Raw genomic sequence first — 21584 nt, forward strand, 5'->3', positions numbered from 1 at the left:
TACTTTAATACTGTAATACTGACATACTTTAATACTGTAATACTGTAATACTGGCATACTGACATACTTTAATACTGTAATACTGACATACTTTAATACTGTAATACTGTAATACTGACATACTGACATACTGACATACTTTAATACTGTAATACTGACATACTGACATACTGACATACTGTAATACTGACATACTGACATACTTTAATACTGTAATACTTGATAGTATTCATGATTGTATTTTTGTTCTTGTTTCAAATGTTTTTAATAACATTAATATAATACAGTAAGAGTGTACATTAAAGACTTTAAAGACTTACCATAAATCTGGGATATGAAGGGTTTTACTAAACAAAAAACAAATGAAACAAAAAACAAAGGTTTTTGTCCTGTTGTGTTTTTCTAGCCATCTTCAGCAGCAGTCTGATCTCTTCATCAGCTGTGACTCAGACTGTTATCCCAGGAGAAAACATCACACTGCACTGCAACATCTCCCAAAGCACTGAGATGGTCTGGTTCTGCTCCACCACCCAGGAGCTCACCATTATCATATCAGCCACCAAAGGAAACCTCAAGAAAGAGCTACAAGTGAATTACAACAAAGATCCTCATCGCTTCAAGGTGCTTCTTCAAAATGTAAGTTTGTTTTCAGAATGTCTTAAAAACATCTTCTTCAATTTTAGTTCATTTTTAAATGTATTCACCGTGTATGAAGGAGTGTGTGTGTTACCCATAATGCACTGTGAATGTCCTACAGAATGTCCATCATTGAGAATGTATTCATTCATTCATTCATTCATTCATTCATTCATTCATTTATTTATTTATTTATTTATTTATTTATTTATTTATTTATTTAAGTTTCTTTTAGTTTATGCATTTAAACTTACATGTAACATCTAAGAAACAAGTTAGTTCCTGTATTTTTCTCCTTTTTTTTTTTTTGCAGTTATGAACAGAAAAACTTGGTTATTCCTTTGAATGAGCTGTTGCTATAGAAACGATAATGTATTAAAGCAAGTGCATTAATATTAACCTGTGATTTGGAGCCGCTTCTGTTGTAGATAATTAATCAATACCTTCTGACCAATCGCAATCCAGACCAATTCGGGACAGGTCTCTCTGGGTCTGATCATCATGGACATCAGACAGTCTGATATCGGCCTGTATTACTGTGGTGCCAGGCAGGAGGGCTTTTTTGACTTTGCGAGAGGTATCCATCTGCAGTTTACAGGTGAGAGGAGAGAATTCATCTTTAAATATAGTTTCAAGTGTACAACAACACTACTCTTTTTTTTTGGCTCCCTACTCCCTATGCACTAGCAGGGTATTAGGGCATTTCCACCCATAATTCCTGTGCCAGTTTAGTACAATCTTACAAACACAGAATTTTATCTAGCATCCTAAAGAGTTCTAGAGTTTTTAATTTGAGAAAATGTTCTAATGTTCTATTGTTCTGAGTAGAGGTTCTTTTAGGAATTACAGGATAACCCATAACTCTTGAGGAAACATTTTGATTTAAGAACCTTACTGTACTTTTATCCAACACTTCAGGGATTCATCAGTTCTTCTGTTTGGGGGAACCTGTAAATGTTCCATGGAGAAGAGGATTTCCTTTCAGAAACAGGTTCTGAGTAGAACATATACAAATATACACCTTTTAAAAATGCAAAGAACACCTGAGGAACTCAGGAACCACATCTGTTCCTAGTGTCAGGAACCTAAAGATGGCTCACTCCATTTCAGTGTGTTCTAGTCTATAAACCTGCCTTATTTCTGTGGAATGCCAGTCCCACAGGTTCTTCTCCAATTGATTGAGTGGTTTCAATGAAGCCAACAGTTTTGGGGAAAGGTTCAGAAGAATGTTGAGGAAGAACAATCAGAAGGCAGAATCAGTGTGAGGATTCGTCCTGGTACAACAGTCAGAGATAAATCAAAAGTCTTTTCTTCAAGAGAATCGGAACTTTAGGACCACCAGTTTCTCTGTAACATTTACACAGACTCATAGTGAAACTCGAGACCCCGATTTGCTTATTAAAGTCAACTGACATATTCAAGCATCGTGCTCTGGTTTTATTGGGAAATGCCCGTCTGAGTGAACAGTTTCCAGCCACAGCGTCTTCATGCTTTTCCTGTTCTTTACTCGTGGTGTGCTGTGGTTTTGTGTTTTTAGATGCAGTGAGGTACACGTCAGGGACTGCGCAGTGCTGGACGCCTCTCATTGCTGTCTGTTGTTCTATCGCTCTCGTGATCACACTCTGTCTCAGTGTCGCATACAAACGAGGTGAGAGGTGAAACCTTGAAATTCTCTGGAAAACTTTTTTTTTTTTTTTTTCAAACACATGATTCAGCTCTTTGATGTTCTGGTGAAGTCTAAATATGTCTTGAAATAACCTACACCCTACACCCTACACCCTATACCCTATGTAGTGCACCACTAAGTGCAGTTTATGTCCAAGCACAAGACATATTTGATTCAGTTCACTAATAATAACTAAAAGATTGGCTTCATTTTCAGAATTCCTGTACAGTGTATGTACACTACATAGTGTGCTCTCTATAAGCGGTGTGTAGCACTAGTGTGTACTCCGTATGTAGTGTATATCTAGAGAACAGAGACTACTACAGTACAGTATGTGTACTATATAATTCCTTGAATGTATGTAGTGAACTTGTAAGGAGTACAGAACCATCTGGGCTTTAACTCCATACTTTTGCTCCTTACATTCACACACACATGTACAGAATAAACTTTAAATGTTATTGTGAACAAAATACCTACAAGAGAATAACTTCTGATTAAATATGTACTTGTTTAGTTTTAATAGCAATATTTGGATTGCTGTAAAAATATTTAAATTAAACTATATTCAAGTTTAGGGGAACATGGTGGCTTAGTGGTTAAGTGGTTCGCCTCACATCTCCAGGGTTGGGGGTTCGATTCCCCCCTCCACCTTGTGTGTGTGGAGTTTGCATGTTCTCCCCGTGCCTCGGGGGTTTCCTCCGGGTACTCCGGTTTCCTCCCCCGGTCCAAAGACATGCATGGTAGGTTGATTGGCATCTCTGGAAAATTGTCCATAGTGTGTGTGTGTGTGTGTGTGAGTGAATGAGAGTGTGTGTGATGGGTTGGAACTCCATCCAGGGTGTATCCTGCCTCGATGCCCGATGACACCTGAGATAGGCACAGGCTCCCCGTGACCCGAGAAGTTCGGATAAGCGGTAGAAACTGAATGAATGAATGAATGAATGAATGAATGAATGAATGAATGAATGAATGTATCCAAGTTTAAGTATATTTACTTTATATATATATTAAATATATATCTATATTTGAGTATAAGTTTACGGTATTTGAATTGAGGAGACAAGTATCAATATTTGAGTTAAATATTCTCAATATTTATCTCAATATCAATATTTTTGAGTTAAGATACATTTAATTGAAACTATATTTGATTTGATTACCTTTGGATGATATTTGAGTTGAAACCAAACTGTCTCTGAGTTAAGCAATATTTTATTTAAACTATATTTTAGATGTTGAATAAAAATATAATTAGAATTATTTTAATTGGTCTATAAGTTAATTTATAGAATGATAAGAATTTATCTTTTTTTTCAGGCCTTCGTTCATCCTGCTGCAGGAAGTGTGTGAATGATAATGACTTAAAGGTACAGCACATTTGATCCTGGTCACTTTTTCACTGTTTCCATTACTCTGGTAAATCCAGAAACTCAATGAGCCGCACGCTACCTTTAAATATGACATAACAATGATTATATAAACCAGTTCCTGGTACAAACCAGCTTTTATGTAATATTCCCCAAAGCAGCAGGCAAAGGTAAGACGTTTCAGTCAGGGGACTTCCACGAGGTTACAGAAAAACAAGGTCCAAAAGATTTGTCAGGAATTCACAAAAACAAGGTAGCAAGGTCAAGAATATAAATAGTTCTCATACTGTAGATAATAAACTACGCGTAATCAAACAAACCAACACAGGCATCAATTAACACAGATATCCAAAGTGCTAGACTTTATTTTAAAAGGAACAGTCATCTGTAAAGGATAAAGGAACAAGGGAGTTCCTCTGTTAGAAGTCAGACTCCATTAATGAGCCTCAGGAGTGAGGATGAACCTGGGAGCAGAGACCAACAGGGTGACAGCTCCAGAAACTTTAATGAGGTCCAAAAATAATAGCAGAAAAGAGACAAAACAAGAACTGAAGGTTTTTCAATGCTTATATGTATTATGTACAAAGCAGCTAGTTAATACCAGGGATGTATAATAAATGCTGAAAAACATAAACCAGTGACGTGGCACTCCAGCGACCAGACAGGAAAAGGCACAGACCTTTAATAGGGCTGACTAAAGGGTAAAGAACCTACAAATATTGACAAATGAAACTGCTTTAGTTTTACATACGAGCCTGTAGCACATTTTGTTCAGTGTAAGATGTTAAATCTCTTTTTCCTGTGTGTATGTTTGTACGTGTGTGTGTGTGTGTGTGTGTGTGTGTAGGACGCAGATTTGCATTATGCAAGTCTCAGACACAATGCAACATCTCGGGAAAGAAACCTTCCACCAGCTAACCGCGACGTGACATATGACAGAGTCGCCAAAAACATCAACAATAATCTTAATTAAGATAAATATCGGCTTTACTACTTAAGTGTGTGTGTGTGTGTGTGTGTGTGTGTGTGTGTGCGCATGTGTGTGTGCGCATGTGTGTGTGTGTGAGACAGAAGAACAAGACCAATACTATATTTCTTACTATATTTCTCAGTAAATACAATTTTGTCTTTTTCAGTATTAATTTATTACACTTTGCTTATTTGCATATCATTTGCATATTCTTATTGTAGCTTAAACACAATCATATATGTAGCTTATTATCATTATATATATACAGATAGAGTTTATTAAAGGTCATGTTTATAAAGTAGTGATTTGTTGTGGTGTTTAAACAGTGTGATAAATTTTAAATCATGCTCATGAATATTTAATCAGCTTTAAGTGAATAAATAAAGAGCTTTGTGTTTACATGTGATTCAGTGTGAATGAAAGCGGGATGTTGTTCTGTTCATCACACACTACTGTCCACTAATGTTATTCACTTCCACACTCACAAAAACCTCGTTGGGGTTCTCAAGCATAGTGCCAGAAAAAACATTTGCATAAATTATTGTCATTTAAAATAATAATGATTACAGCAGTTAGAATGACGGGAGTTCAGAACACTCAGTGTTATAAACAGTAAGACAGTGTGTTAATTATTGTCTGTTCTGTTGCTGTGTGAGTCAGTAAACTGTTCTCATGGAAGTGGTTTATTTATATCTCTAGTACTGTAAGATCATTTAGTTAGTTTGTGTTTAACTAGTTAGCTTTAAACTCTGTGAGTGTGTGTTTGTGTGTGTGTGTGTGTGTGTGTGTGTGTGTGTGTGTGTGTGTGTGTGTGTGTGTGTGTGTGTGTGTGTGTGTGTGTTTTCTATGGTTTATGGTGTGTGTGTCTGTGTATGTTCTATGTTCTATGGTATGTGTGTGTGTGTGTGTAGTTGTGTGTGTAGTTGTGTGTGTTTGTGTTTTATGCTTTCTATGGTTCATGGTGTGTGTCTGTGTATGTTCTATGTTCTATGGTATGTGTGTGTGTGTGTGTGTGTGTGTGTGTGTGTGTGTGTGTGTGTGTGTGTGTGTGTGTGTGTGTGTGTGTGTGTGTGCGTGTGTTCTCCGTTTTATGGTGTGTGTGTAGGTGTGTGTTTAGGAGTCAGCAGCAGTGTGGAGTAAATGACCTGCTGCCTGCTTTGCTGATTACAGCCTCGAGCTCTCCAGTTCTGCCCCAGTGATGCATAGTGGATCTGAAACAAACACACACACACACACACACACACACACACACACACACACACACACACACACACACACACAGATATCCACACTATCAGGATATGACTTGTACAATTACAGCACTGTTATTTTGAGTGGCAAAATCATATATACATATATATATAATTATGTGTGTGTAATTACAGACATTATACAGTGGGAAGTAGAGGGTGCCAAAACCTATGAAACCTCGTTTATTACTTTATCTATTACTCAGAAATCCAAGCTTGGTGAAGTGAAGGTGCGACACTAACCTCATCATTGTAGCTCCTCAATCGATCTGTCACACACACACACACACACACACACACACACACACACACACACACACACACACACACACACACACACACACACACACACACACACACACACACACAAAAAGTGAAAGTTGTTATTTGTTACATGCTTTGCTTTCTACTAGCTTTGTTCTCTGATTAGATTAGCAATGTGAGCTAACTGCACTAGCTACATCCCCTCACCAGAGACTGCAGCCATCTCTGCTCTTTTCTTTCTTAGCTTTTTTTATCCTAAATTCTCTGGATTATAAAATCTCACGTTTAATGTGACATCAGATATAACAGGAGAAGATGAAATGATGGTTCGATAAAAGGGAAATAAAGCAGCTGAAACTGTAGAAATGTTGGACCACAAACACTGTAGGATTCGTCTGAGGAATCATTCGTAAAGTGACATTTGTTTGGATTTGTCACTTCTGTACACCATCACGCAGGGACTTAAGTAAAGTTGGCCTCATATTCACAGATTCGATTTTCCCGAGTCAATAACTCCTGAGCTAAAGGGTGTTACTACACAAATAACACCTCATTTTTATCGTAGTAATGTAGAAAGGCAGCTACAATGCAGCTACAACCCAATTTTCCTCTATATCAGCTTTCCTCTGCATTGGACAAAATACATAAGTCTCTATGTGCGAACACCGAAGAGACAGATTCCAAGGGACCGTCTGCAAAGTGCAAAAACTGAAAAGCGAATACAAAATCAGTCAATAACTTTACTGTAATTCACTGTACTGTCACCAAATTCAACTCACACATCACCGATGTCCTAATTGATGTACTACAACACTTATTTTGGGGAAATGTCTTTTTGTTGATTTTTTTTAATGATTTTTCATAATATAAAAAAATCAATAACTTTACTGTAATACACTGTACTGTCACCAAACTCATAACACACATCACTGATGTCCTAATACATGTACTAAAAGATTTATTTGGCAAGTAATTTAGTAGGCAAGTTTAATACAAGACTCTTCTCTGTTCTGGCACCAAGGTGGTGGAATGAACTTCCCCTAGAGGTCCGGACAGCTGAGTCACTGGCTATATTTAAACGGTGGTTGAAGACCTACTTATTCAGGAAACACTTCAACTAGCACTTCTTTCTTTATCTTTTGCATTTAAAAATAAATAAATAAATAAATAAATAAATAAATAAATAAATAAATAATAAAAAAACCTCAACCTTTGACACTTTTTCATTGTAACTTTGAACAATGTTTTAAACTCATGGTATCTTCAGTATGTTCAGCATTAAAATGAGGTGTTATTTGTGTAGTAACACCCTTTAGCTCAGGAGTTATTGACTCTGGAAACTCGAATCTGTGAATATGAGGCCAATTTTACTTAAGTCATACAGGGGGGGTTCTAGCCCTTTATTAGGGTGGCTTCAGCCCCCTGTATGTAATCTCAGCCACCCTAACACTATAAGGATCATTTTTATTTTCATAAATAAACAATAAAAATGACGTTAAAATGCAGGACATGTCGTCGATGGGAAAGAAAATTATTTATCAGTTTGATCCAAGAGCGATTTTTTTTACTTTGCTTTTACACGCGTGTGTTGTAGTGTTTCACACGTGCGTCTTCAGCTGTCTGCTTTATTTGAACGGAGAAGCTCAGGTACGCGCAACGTGCACGCGCAGTCAGAGCTGGAGGCGTTTATCTACAGTATAACGTTAATCGGCGGAAAGACGCAAAGACGGTTTTAGAAGGTATAAACGTTTTACCTTGTTAGCCTCCCCTGCAGCAGTGCTTTCAGTTATCAAAGTCTACCCAAATTAATTTTAGTTCATCATATAAATTCCATTCACTAGTTTGCTTATTCTTTGGAATCTGAAGTAATTGAGTATTGACTCACAAATGAAACATTTCTAACACAAGATTGTAATGTTTACATTTGAAAAAATTTGACTAGTGCTCTCACTTAAAAATTTAGTATTGCGCACACACACAAATCAGTCAAATGACATTCAAAGACATGCTTGTTTTATATAGACGGATATATGACTTTTTTTTAACGTAAATGCTGAAGAACAGGAGGAAAGAAAGGTGGAGAACGTGATGAAGACACTGAAGGAGGCAGAGTGTTCGATCCAGGTAAAAAAAATGATGAACTGAATATTTTCTATTCATCTTACAGCCAAAAACACTTATTAGTTGTGTATTGCCAAGTGCCCACAATTCAGTAGTCTTCATTAATTTAGTTATATTTCTTTATTCTATTTAATGGGAAAAGATGGCAATTTAATAGACGTGATATTTTATTTAAGTGCATAATAATAATTTTATAGAACAGTAATTAAAAAGCATTATGCATGATTTACATAACATTTGAAGAAATCAGGTTTTTTTTTTTTTAAACTGATCTATGAATTCTATTTTATGATTTGATTGAAGTATAAAATAATCAATTGAAATAATAAAAGGTGTCAAAACTTTGCCCCTCATCCCAGGATAAGTGAAAGTGTGTGTCTACCTTTGCTTTTACTTTTAATGGATATTAAATTGCCTAGGTTAATAATGAAGAGAAGTAATAGATTTTTTTATATGGTCTCTGTACACTTGACATGCTAATACTATATCATGTTTCATCATAGTACACGGAGATGAAGAGAAGGACAGCAGAATGACATGTGAAGACAGGGAAGAAGGAGACAGAGAGGCCGAACGTGAAGCCTTAGATAGAGGAGAAAAGGAAGACTGAAGAGAGGTAACATGTGAAGACAGCGAGGAGGACGAGGCTGCATGTGAAATGCAGGCAGCAACTTCTCTTCATTTGAATGATTTAGGGGTTAAGGTCACAGGTCCCAAACAAATAAAATTGTCATATTACCCCCAAGAACAGTTGGGTAATATAAAAGTCTTCTTGTTTTAAATTCTCACTGAGGGCTAAGTCCCCCTAAAGATGAAATCCTAGAACCACCCCTGCCATCATGGATCATTTAAGATTTTAAGTGTAATTAAACAAGTGTAACTCTCTCTCTCTCTCTCTCTCTCTCTCTCTCACTCTCTCTCTCTCTCTCTCTCTCTCTCTCTCTCTCTCTCTCTCTCTCTCTCTCATTTTCTACCGCTTATCTGAACTTCTCGGGTCACGGGGAGCCTGTGCCTATCTCAGGCGTCATCGGGCATCGAGGCAGGATACACCCTGGACTGAGTGCCAACCCATCACAGGGCACACAGACACTCTCATTCACACACACACACACACACTACGGACAATTTTCCAGAGATGCCAATCAACCTACCATGCATGTCGTTGGACCGGGGGAGGAAACCGGAGTACCCGGAGAAACGGGGAGAACATGCAAACTCCACACACACAAGGCGGAGGCGGGAATCGAACCCCAACCCTGGAGGTGTGAGGCGAACGTGCTAACCACTAAGCCACCATGCACTCCTAATAAGTGTAACTTTTGATCCAAAAACTGAATCTTCAGTATTAAGTATTTAAAGCAGTAATTGTAAAAAGTAACTGACCTGCTGACTGAAGCCTCACCCTGTCAGCATCGACTGTATTCTGGTGATGCAACACACTTTCCTCTGGTTTGGAGGCTAATAAATAAATTGAAATCATTAAGAAGCAAATATTTATAATCCACAGCTATGAAAAGTCCTTTAGACTCACGCTAGGGGTCAGTGCTGCGTTATTACACACTCTTTAGTTATTAGTCACTTGCTAACAAGTAGCTTGCTAGTGATGTGCTGATGATAAAAAAGGTACAGCAGTGCATTCTGGGTAACATGCAGACAAAGAATCTGCTATGTAGGAAATTTATAGTGAATAAAATTGTACATGTTTGATTAAAGAGGAGATAATTGTGGTAAAAAGGCCAGAAATGTGCTGATGATGAAATTTAAATAAATGACGGATCACACTTTTGAAGTCAGAATAAAATATTTCACCTGTGAGTCTTTTTCTGCCGCTGAACTTTAGACACACAATCACAGAGAGCAGGACGACTGTAACCACAGCTAACACACACACGGAGAGGACGACAATCAGAACCACTGAACACACACACACACACACACACACACACAAACACGTGAACATGTATAAAATACAACAGACAAAACAAAAAGCAGTATATCAGGTGTATAATGTTAATTTTTTTATGAGAACATTGTGACATTCAGCCAACAACCTGAATGACTCTAAGATGTTTAGACAAAATCCACCGCTAGGTGTCACTATAACTCACAAATCAGCAAAACTGATCATAACATTTCTCAGAATTAAATCCTAATTCATTTTTCTCTTAATTCCTTAGAAAGTGTTGAATGTAACTTACACTAAAGGGGTAAAATATAAATGTTTGGCCCTTTAACTGCTGCTGACACATATTTTATATCTGATGTCTGATGTTCCAAACTGTTCCTAGGGCTGAAATGTGTATTCACCTTTAGTGTTACAAATGAACAGTGATTAATGATGACTGATATAATGAAACACAACTGCAGAGCAGTAATTATAGAGTGAGTTTAAGGAGGTGTCGCAGTGATGAAATGAAACTAGAATAAAGTGAGGATTACTTTCACTTCTAACCAGTGACCAGGTCTAAGTTTCACTCTGAAATAAAAATCAGTGCTCTGCTGTTTCCTGTGTGTGTGTGTGTGTGTGTGTGTGTGTGTGTGTGTGTGTGTGTGTGTGTGTGTGTGTGTGTGTGTGTGTGTGTGTGTGTGTGTGTGTGTTCAGTGAACTTAAGAGTGTGTAGTGTACAATATAGTTGACTCTGACTCGTTTGTAACAGTGTACAATCACTGTACCGTTTGCAGACTTCTGAGGGATGTTATTTCCTGATTCTGTTGTTTCTGCTAAATTATGGCACACATTAAGACCAGTGTGTTAATAATAATAATAATAATAATAATAATAATAATAATAATAATAATAATAATAATAATAATAATAAAATATTGAGACAAAATACACACAAACACTGAACACACAAACACACACACCCAGACCCCCCCACACACACACAGACCACACACACAGACCACACACAGACCACACACACAGACCACACACAGACCACCGACAGACCACACACACACAGAACACACACAGACCACACACACAAAGACAACAGACACGAATCAGTAGAAATTTAGTACCTGTAACAGGACACTGCATTGTGTTGCTCTCTGCAGATTTAAATAAAGTTCATTAAATTACACAAAGTTTGTAAAAGCACACAGACGGTTTCAATGTTGGACGTTTTAACTTCTGACCTGAAGAGACAGAAACAACAGCGATGTCTTTGCCACTGCAGAAGTAGGTCCCCGAATCCATCTGCTGTATGTTGAGGATCTGTAGATGGTTTAAAGTGTGAGTGAAGCGTGAGTCTGGATCTGGACGTTCCTTTATGACCGTTCCGTTCTTGAAGCGTGTAGAGATGAAGACTTTCTTTGATTCGCTGCTGGGTTTAAAAGCCCAGCGTTGTTTAGGGAGTGTACACTTTAGATACACTGTTCCACCTTCACACACATCAATATTATAACCTGCACAAAAGAACACAAAAATTAAACACAAAGAAATACACATGAGGTTTACATGTGTGTGTGTGTGTGTGTGTGTGTGTGTGTGTGTGTGTGTGTGTGTGTGTGTGTGTGTGTGTGTGTGTGTGTGTGTGTGTTTACCTGTGTGTGTGTTTACCTGTGTATGTGTGTACATGTGTGTGTTTACCTGTGTGTGTGTGTGTGTGTGTGTGTGTGTGTGTGTGTGTGTGTGTGTGTGTGTGTGTGTGTGTGTGTGTAGAGGTACCTGTGTACCTGCACACACACACACACACACACACACACACACACACACACACACACACACACACACACACACACACACACACACACAGGTAAACACACACACAAGCCATTCATCTTTAAATCAATGAGTTTAACAGAAATATTGTTTGAACTGTTTGAATTCAAATCAAATCAAATTTTATTTGTCACATACACACACACCTACAGAGTACAACATAGAGTGAAATGCTTTTCTACGTCTGTCCGGTATTCAAACATAAAAAGAAAATAATGAAAAAAATAAAAATAAAAACCAAAAGGAGGAAATAAATAAAAAGTATAAACTATAGAAAAACTATATAAATTATGTATATACATGAATGTGTATGGTTTTAATGAGTGTACTTAAGGTGTCTATGTGCAGTATGGTGTGTGTATAAAGTGTCACTGTGCAGTATGGTGTGTGTATAAAGTGTCCATGTACAGTATGGTGTGTGTATAAAGTGTCCATGTGCAGTATGGTGTGTATAAAGTGACTATATGCTGTATGGTGTGTGTATAAAGTGTCCATGTACAGTATGGTGTGTGTATAAAGTGTCCATGTGCAGTATGGTGTGTATAAAGTGTCTATGTACAGTATGGTGTGTGTATAAAGTGTCCATGTGCAGTATGGTGTGTGTATAAAGTGTCCATGTGCAGTACGGTGTGTATAAAGTGTCACTGTGCAGTATGGTGTGTATAAAGTGTCCATGTACAGTATGGTGTGTGTATAAAGTGTCCATGTACAGTATGGTGTGTGTATAAAGTGTCTATGTACAGTATGGTGTGTGTATAAAGTGTCCATGTGCAGTACGGTGTGTATAAAGTGTCCATGTACAGTATGGTGTGTGTATAAAGTGTCCATGTGCAGTACGGTGTGTATAAAGTGTCCATGTGCCGTATGGTGTGTGTATAAAGTGTCCATGTACAGTATGGTGTGTATAAAGTGTCCATGTGCAGTACGGTGTGTATAAAGTGTCTATGTACAGTATGTTGTGTATAAAGTGTCCATGTACAGTATGTTATGTATAAAGTGTCCATGTACAGTATGGTGTGTATAAAGTGTCCATGTGCAGTATGGTGTGTATAAAGTGTCACTGTGCAGCATAGTGTGTGTATAAAGTGTCCATGTGCAGTATGGTGTGTGTGTATAAAGTGTCCATGTACAGTATGGTGTGTATAAAGTGTTCATGTGCAGTATGGTGTGTATAAAGTGTCTATGTACAGTATGGTGTGTGTATAAAGTGTCCATGTGCAGTATGGTGTGTGTATAAAGTGTCCATGTGCAGTATGGTGTGTATAAAGTGTCCATGTGCAGTATGTTGTGTATAAAGTGTCACTGTGCAGCATAGTGTGTGTATAAAGTGTCCATGTGCAGTATGGTGTGTGTATAAAGTGTTCGTTTACAGTATGGTTTGTGTATAAAGTGTTCATGTACAGTATGGTGTGTGTATAAAGTGTCCATGTACAGTATGGTGTGTGTATAAAGTGTCCATGTACAGTATGGTGTGTGTATAAAGTGTCCATGTACAGTACGGTGTGTATAAAGTGTCACTGTGCAGCATATTGTGTGTATAAAGTGTCCATGTGCAGTATGGTGTGTGTATAAAGTGTCCATGTGCAGTATGGTGTGTGTATAAAGTGTCCATGTACAGTATGGTGTGTGTATAAAGTGTCCATGTACAGTTTGGTGTGTGTATAAAGTGTCCATGTACAGTATGGTGTGTGTATAAAGTGTTCATGTACAGTATGGTATGTGTATAAAGTGTCCATGTACAGTATGGTGTGTGTATAAAGTGTCCATGTACAGTATGGTGTGTATAAAGTGTCACTGTGCAGTATGGTGTGTGTATAAAGTGTCACTGTGCAGTATGGTGTGTGTATAAAGTGTCACTGTGCAGTATGGTGTGTGTATAAAGTGTCACTGTGCAGTATGGTGTGTGTATAAAGTGTCCATGTATAGTATGGTGTGTATAAAGTGTCACTGTGCAGTATGGTGTGTATAAAGTGTCTATGTACAGTATGGTGTGTGTATAAAGTGTCTATGTACAGTATGGTGTGTGTATAAAGTGTCCATGTACAGTATGGTATGTGTAAAAAGTGTCCATGTGCAGTATGGTGTGTATAAAGTGACTATGTGCTGTATGGTGTGTATAAAGTGTCTATGTGCAGTATTGTGTGTATAAAGTGTCTATGTGCAGTATTGTGTGTATAAAGTGTCTATGTGCTGTATGGTGTGTATAAAGTGTCACTGTGCAGTATGGTGTGTATAAAGTGTCACTGTGCAGTATTTTGTGTATAAAGTGTCTATGTGCTGTATGGTGTGTATAAAGTGTCTATGTGCTGTATGGTGTGTATAAAGTGTCTATGGGCTGTATGGTGTGTATAAAGTGTCTATGTGCTGTATGGTGTGTATAAAGTGTCTATGTGCTGTATGGTGTGTATAAAGTGTCTATGTGCTGTATGGTGTGGGTATAAAGTGTCTATGTGCAGTATGGTGTGTATAAAGTGTCACTGTGCAGTATGGTGTGTATAAAGTGTCTATGTGCTATATGGTGTGTATAAAGTGTCTATGTGCTGTATGGTGTGTATAAAGTGTCTATGTACAGTATGGTGTGTATAAAGTGTCTATGTGCTGTATGGTGTGTATAAAGTGTCTATGTGCTGTATGGTGTGGGTATAAAGTGTCTATGTGCAGTATGGTGTGTGTGTATAAAGTGTCTATGTGCTGTATGGTGTGTATAAAGTGTCTATGTGCTGTATGGTGTGTATAAAGTGTCTATGTGCTGTATGGTGTGTATAAAGTGACTATGTGCAGTATGGTGTGTGTGTGTATAAAGTGTCTATGTGCTGTATGGTGTATAAAGTGTCTACTGTATGTGCTGTATGGTGTGTATAAATTGTCTATGTGCTGTATGGTGTGTATAAAGTGTCTACTGTATGTGCTGTATGGTGTGTATAAAGTGTCTATGTGCTGTATGGTGTGTATAAAGTGTCTATGGGCTGTATGGTGTGTATAAAGTGTGTACGTGCTGTATGGTGTGTATAAAGTGTCTATGTGCTGTATGGTGTGTATAAAGTGTCTACTCTATGTGCTGTATGGTGTGTATAAAGTGACTATGTGCTGTATGGTGTGGGTATAAAGTGTCTATGTGCTGTATGGTGTATGTACAGTATAAAGTGTCTATGTGCTGTATGGTGTGTATAAAGTGTCACTGTGCAGTATGGTGTGTGTATAAAGTGTCTATGTGCTGTATGGTGTGTGTAAAGTGTCTATGTGCTGTATGGTGTGTATAAAATGTCTATGTACAGTATGGTGTGTATAAAGTGTCCATGTACATTATGGTGTGTATAAAGTGTCCATGTACAGTATGGTGTGTGTATAAAGTGTCTATGTACAGTATGGTGTGTGTATAAAGTGTCCATGTGCAGTACGGTGTGTATAAAGTGTCCATGTACAGTATGGTGTGTGTATAAAGTGTCCATGTGCAGTACGGTGTGTATAAAGTGTCCATGTGCCGTATGGTGTGTGTATAAAGTGTCCATGTACAGTATGGTGTGTATAAAGTGTCCATGTGCAGTACGGTGTGTATAAAGTGACTATATGCTGTATGGTGTGTGTATAAAGTGTCCATGTACAGTATGGTGTGTGTATAAAGTGTCCATGTGCAGTATGGTGTGTATAAAGTGTCTATGTACAGTATGGTGTGTGTATAAAGTGTCCATGTGCAGTATGGTGTGTGTATAAAGTGTCCATGTGCAGTACGGTGTGTATAAAGTGTCACTGTGCAGTATGGTGTGTATAAAGTGTCACTGTGCAGTATTTTGTGTATAAAGTGTCTATGTGCTGTATGGTGTGTATAAAGTGTCTATGTGCTGTATGGTGTGTATAAAGTGTCTATGGGCTGTATGGTGTGTATAAAGTGTCTATGTGCTGTATGGTGTGTATAAAGTGTCTATGTGCTGTATGGTGTGTATAAAGTGTCTATGTGCTGTATGGTGTGGGTATAAAGTGTCTATGTGCAGTATGGTGTGTATAAAGTGTCACTGTGCAGTATGGTGTGTATAAAGTGTCTATGTGCTATATGGTGTGTATAAAGTGTCTATGTGCTGTATGGTGTGTATAAAGTGTCTATGTACAGTATGGTGTGTATAAAGTGTCTATGTGCTGTATGGTGTGTATAAAGTGTCTATGTGCTGTATGGTGTGGGTATAAAGTGTCTATGTGCAGTATGGTGTGTGTGTATAAAGTGTCTATGTGCTGTATGGTGTGTATAAAGTGTCTATGTGCTGTATGGTGTGTATAAAGTGTCTATGTGCTGTATGGTGTGTATAAAGTGACTATGTGCAGTATGGTGTGTGTGTGTATAAAGTGTCTATGTGCTGTATGGTGTATAAAGTGTCTACTGTATGTGCTGTATGGTGTGTATAAATTGTCTATGTGCTGTATGGTGTGTATAAAGTGTCTACTGTATGTGCTGTATGGTGTGTATAAAGTGTCTATGTGCTGTATGGTGTGTATAAAGTGTCTATGGGCTGTATGGTGTGTATAAAGTGTGTACGTGCTGTATGGTGTGTATAAAGTGTCTATGTGCTGTATGGTGTGTATAAAGTGTCTACTCTATGTGCTGTATGGTGTGTATAAAGTGACTATGTGCTGTATGGTGTGGGTATAAAGTGTCTATGTGCTGTATGGTGTATGTACAGTATAAAGTGTCTATGTGCTGTATGGTGTGTATAAAGTGTCACTGTGCAGTATGGTGTGTGTATAAAGTGTCTATGTGCTGTATGGTGTGTGTAAAGTGTCTATGTGCTGTATGGTGTGTATAAAATGTCTATGTACAGTATGGTGTGTATAAAGTGTCCATGTACATTATGGTGTGTATAAAGTGTCTATGTGCTGTATGGTGTGTATAAAGTGTCTATGTACAGTATGGTGTGTATAAAGTGTCCATGTACAGTATGGTGTGTGTGTATAACGTGTCTATTTAAAGTATGGTGTGTATAAAGTGTCCATGTACAGTATGGTGTGTATAAAGTGTCCATGTACTGTATGGTGTGTATAAAGTGTCACTGAGCAGAATGGTGTGGGTATAAAGTGTCTATGTGCTGTATGGTGTATGTACAGTATAAAGTGTCTATGTGCTGTATGGTGTGTATAAAGTGTCTATGTACAGTATGGTGTGTATAAAGTGTCTATGTACATTATGGTGTGTATAAAGTGTCTATGTGCTGTATGGTGTGTATAAAGTGTCTATGTACAGTATGGTGTGTATAAAGTGTCTATGTACAGTATGGTGTGTATAAAGTGTCTATGTGCTGTATGTACAGTATAAAGTGTCTATGTGCTGTATGGTGTGTATAAAGTGTCTATGTGCTGTATGGTGTGTATAAAGTGTCTATGTGCTGTATGGTGTGTATAAAGTGTCTATGTACAGTATAGTGTGTATAAAGTGTCTATGTGCAGTATGGTGTGTATAAAGTGTCACTGAGCAGAATGGTGTGGGTATAAAGTGTCTATGTGCTGTATGGTGTATGTACAGTATAAAGTGTCTATGTGCAGTATGGTGTGTATAAAGTGTCTCTGTACAGTATGGTGTGTGTGTGTATAACGTGTCTATGTGCAGTATGGTGTGTATAAAGTGACTATGTGCTGTATAGTGTGTATAAAGTGTCTATGTGCTGTATGGTGTGTGTATAAAATGTATATGTGATGTATGGTGTGTATAAAGTGTCACTGTGCAGTATGGTGTGTGTATAAAGGGTCTATGTGCTGTATGGTGTGTATAAAGTGTCTATGTGCTGTATGGTGTGTGTATAAAGTGTCCATGTGCTGTATGGTGTGTGTATAAAGTGTCCATGTACAGTATGGTGTGTATAAAGTGTCCATGTACAGTATGGTGTGTATAAAGTGTCTATGTACAGTATGGTGTGTATAAAGTGTCTATGTGCTGTATGGTGTGTGTATAAAGTGTCTATGTACAGTATGGTGTGTATAAAGTGTCCATGTACAGTATGGTGTGTATAAAGTGACTATGTGCTGTATGGTGTGTATAAAGTGTCTATGTACAGTATGGTGTGTATAAAGTGTCCATGTGCAGTATGTTGTGTATAAAGTGTCACTGTGCAGCATAGTGTGTGTATAAAGTGTCCATGTGCAGTATGGTGTGTGTGTATAAAGTGTCCATGTGCAGTATGGTGTGTATAAAGTGTCCATGTACAGTATGGTGTGTGTATAAAGTGTCCATGTGCAGTATGGTGTGTGTATAAAGTGTCCATGTACAGTATGTTGTGTATAAAGTGTCCATGTACAGTATGTTGTGTATAAAGTGTCCATGTACAGTATGGTGTGTATAAAGTGTCCATGTACAGTATGGTGTGTATAAAGTGTCCATGTGCAGTATGTTGTGTATAAAGTGTCACTGTGCAGCATAGTGTGTGTATAAAGTGTCACTGTGCAGCATAGTGTGTGTATAAAGTGTCCATGTGCAGTATGGTGTGTGTATAAAGTGTCCATGTACAGTATGGTGTGTGTATAAAGTGTCCATGTACAGTATGGTGTGTGTATAAAGTGTCCATGTACAGTATGGTGTGTGTATAAAGTGTCCATGTACAGTACGGTGTGTATAAAGTGTCACTGTGCAGCATAGTGTGTGTATAAAGTGTCCATGTGCAGTATGGTGTGTGTATAAAGTGTCCATGTGCAGTATGGTGTGTGTATAAAGTGTCCATGTGCAGTATGGTGTGTGTATAAAGTTTCCATGTACAGTACGGTGTGTATAAAGTGTCCATGTACAGTATGGTGTGTGTATAAAGTGTCCATGTACAGTATGGTGTGTGTATAAATTGTTCATGTACAGTATGGTGTGTGTGTATAAAGGTATAAAGTGTCCATGTACAGTATGGTGTGTGTATAAAGTGTCCATGTACAGTATGGTGTGTATAAAGTGTCACTGTGCAGTATTGTGTGTATAAAGTGACTATGTGCTGTATGGTGTGTATAAAGTGTCTATGTGCTGTATGGTGTGTATAAAGTGTCTATGTGCTGTATGGTGTGGGTATAAAGTGTCTATGTGCAGTATGGTGTGTATAAAGTGTCACTGTGCAGTATGTTGTGTATAAAGTGTCACTGTGCAGTATGGTGTGTATAAAGTGTCTATGTGCTGTATGGTGTGTATAAAGTGTCTATGTGCTGTATGGTGTGTATAAAGTGTCTATGTGCTGTATGGTGTGTATAAAGTGTCTATGTGCTGTATGGTGTGGGTATAAAGTGTCTATGTGCAGTATGGTGTGTATAAAGTGTCACTGTGCAGTATGGTGTGTATAAAGTGTCTATGTGCTGTATGGTGTGTATAAAGTGTCTATGTGCTGTATGGTGTGTATAAAGTGTCTATGTGCTGTATGGTGTGTATAAAGTGTCTATGTACAGTATGGTGTGTATAAAGTGTCTATGTGCTGTATGGTGTGTATAAAGTGTCTATGTGCTGTATGGTGTGGGTATAAAGTGTCTATGTGCAGTATGGTGTGTGTGTATAAAGTGTCTATGTACTGTATGGTGTGTATAAAGTGTCTATGTGCTGTATGGTGTGTATAAAGTGTCTATGTGCTGTATGGTGTGTATAAAGTGACTATGTGCAGTATGGTGTGTGTGTATAAAGTGTCTATGTGCTGTATGGTGTGTGTGTGTGTATATAGTGTCTATGTGCTGTATGGTGTGTATAAAGTGACTATGTGCTGTATGGTGTGTATAAAGTGTTTACTGTATGTGCTGTATGGTGTGTATAAAGTGTCTATGTGCTGTATGGTGTGTATAAAGTGTCTATGGGCTGTATGGTGTGTATAAAGTGTCTACTGTATGTGCTGTATGGTGTGTATAAAGTGTCTATGTGCTGTATGGTGTGTATAAAGTGTGTATGTGCTGTATGGTGTGTATAAAGTGTCTATGGGCTGTATGGTGGGTATAAAGTGACTATGTGCTGTATGGTGTGTGTGTGTATAAAGTGTCTATGTGCAGTATGGTGTGTATAAAGTGTCTATGTGCAGTATGGTGTGTATAAAGTGTCACTGTGCAGTATGGTGTGTATAAAATGTCTATGTGCTGTATGGTGTGTATAAAGTGTCTATGTGCTGTATGGTGTGTGTATAAAGTGTCTATGTGCTGTATGGTGTGTGTATAAAGTGTCCATGTGCAGTATGGTGTGTATAAAGTGTCCATGTGCAGTATGGTGTGTGTATAAAGTGTCCATGTACAGTATGGTGTGTATAAAGTGTCCATGTGCAGTACGGTGTGTATAAAGTGTCCATGTACAGTATGGTGTGTGTATAAAGTGTCCATGTACAGTATGGTGTGTATAAAGTGTCCATGTACAGTATGGTGTGTGTATAAAGTGTCCATGTACAATATGTTGTGTATAAAGTGTCCATGTACAGTATGGTGTGTATAAAGTGTCTATGTGCAGTATGTTGTGTATAAAGTGTCACTGTGCAGCATAGTGTGTGTATAAAGTGTCCATGTGCAGTATGGTGTGTGTGTATAAAGTGTCCATGTGCAGTATGGTGTGTATAAAGTGTCCATGTGCAGTATGGTGTGTATAACGTGTCTATGTACAGTATGGTGTGTGTATAAAGTGTCCATGTGCAGTATGGTGTGTGTATAAAGTTTCCATGTACAGTATGGTGTGTATAAAGTGTCACTGTGCAGCATAGTGTGTGTATAAAGTGTCCATGTGCAGTATGGTGTGTGTATAAAGTGTCCATGTACAGTATATTGTGTATAAAGTGTCCATGTACAGTATGTTGTGTATAAAGTGTCCATGTACAGTATGGTGTGTATAAAGTGTCCATGTACAGTATGGTGTGTATAAAGTGTCCATGTGCAGTATGTTGTGTATAAAGTGTCACTGTGCAGCATAGTGTGTGTATAAAGTGTCACTGTGCAGCATAGTGTGTGTATAAAGTGTCCATGTGCAGTATGGTGTGTGTATAAAGTGTCCATGTACAGTATGGTGTGTGTATAAAGTGTCCATGTACAGTATGGTGTGTGTATAAAGTGTCCATGTACAGTATGGTGTGTGTATAAAGTGTCCATGTACAGTACGGTGTGTGTGTATAAAGGTATAAAGTGTCCATGTACAGTATGGTGTGTGTATAAATTGTTCATGTACAGTATGGTGTGTGTGTATAAAGGTATAAAGTGTCCATGTACAGTATGGTGTGTGTATAAAGTGTCCATGTACAGTATGGTGTGTATAAAGTGTCACTGTGCAGTATTGTGTGTATAAAGTGACTATGTGCTGTATGGTGTGTATAAAGTGTCTATGTGCTGTATGGTGTGTATAAAGTGTCTATGTGCTGTATGGTGTGGGTATAAAGTGTCTATGTGCAGTATGGTGTGTATAAAGTGTCACTGTGCAGTATGTTGTGTATAAAGTGTCACTGTGCAGTATGGTGTGTATAAAGTGTCTATGTGCTGTATGGTGTGTATAAAGTGTCTATGTGCTGTATGGTGTGTATAAAGTGTCTATGTGCAGTATGGTGTGTGTGTATAAAGTGTCTATGTGCTGTATGGTGTGTGTGTGTATATAGTGTCTATGTGCTGTATGGTGTGTATAAAGTGA

At 37.9% G+C, this 21584-nt stretch overlaps 2 protein-coding genes across 4 annotated transcripts in view; one reads left to right on the forward strand and one right to left on the reverse strand.

The window, feature by feature from the left end:
- The window catches only part of LOC113651636, a 6420-nt gene extending 1379 nt beyond the window's left edge, over positions 1-5041 (forward strand). For 2 of the 3 annotated variants that reach the window (XM_027160472.2, XM_047819784.1), the window contains exons 2-6: positions 407-636; positions 1102-1234; positions 2174-2284; positions 3623-3672; positions 4520-5041. In XM_027160472.2, coding sequence (XP_027016273.2) covers positions 407-636; positions 1102-1234; positions 2174-2284; positions 3623-3672; positions 4520-4645 — 650 coding nt within the window. In that variant the 3' untranslated portion in view covers positions 4646-5041. Of the gene's footprint in view, positions 1-406; positions 637-1101; positions 1235-1554; positions 1628-2173; positions 2285-3622; positions 3673-4519 lie in introns of all 3 variants that reach the window. The other variant, XM_047819783.1, reaches the window with a different exon arrangement.
- Positions 5042-5653: 612 nt separating this feature from the next.
- The window catches only part of LOC113658463, a 36262-nt gene continuing 20331 nt past the window's right edge, over positions 5654-21584 (reverse strand). The window contains exons 7-13 of the mRNA XM_047819782.1: positions 11419-11688; positions 11302-11331; positions 10951-10998; positions 10087-10191; positions 9661-9735; positions 6136-6161; positions 5654-5853 (exon numbers count right to left, since the gene is read on the reverse strand). Coding sequence (XP_047675738.1) covers positions 5731-5853; positions 6136-6161; positions 9661-9735; positions 10087-10191; positions 10951-10998; positions 11302-11331; positions 11419-11688 — 677 coding nt within the window. The 3' untranslated portion in view covers positions 5654-5730. The remainder of the gene's footprint in view (positions 5854-6135; positions 6162-9660; positions 9736-10086; positions 10192-10950; positions 10999-11301; positions 11332-11418; positions 11689-21584) is intronic.

The sequence above is a fragment of the Tachysurus fulvidraco genome, chromosome 10 (assembly GCF_022655615.1).
Source record: "Tachysurus fulvidraco isolate hzauxx_2018 chromosome 10, HZAU_PFXX_2.0, whole genome shotgun sequence".
Lineage (NCBI taxonomy): Eukaryota > Metazoa > Chordata > Actinopteri > Siluriformes > Bagridae > Tachysurus > Tachysurus fulvidraco.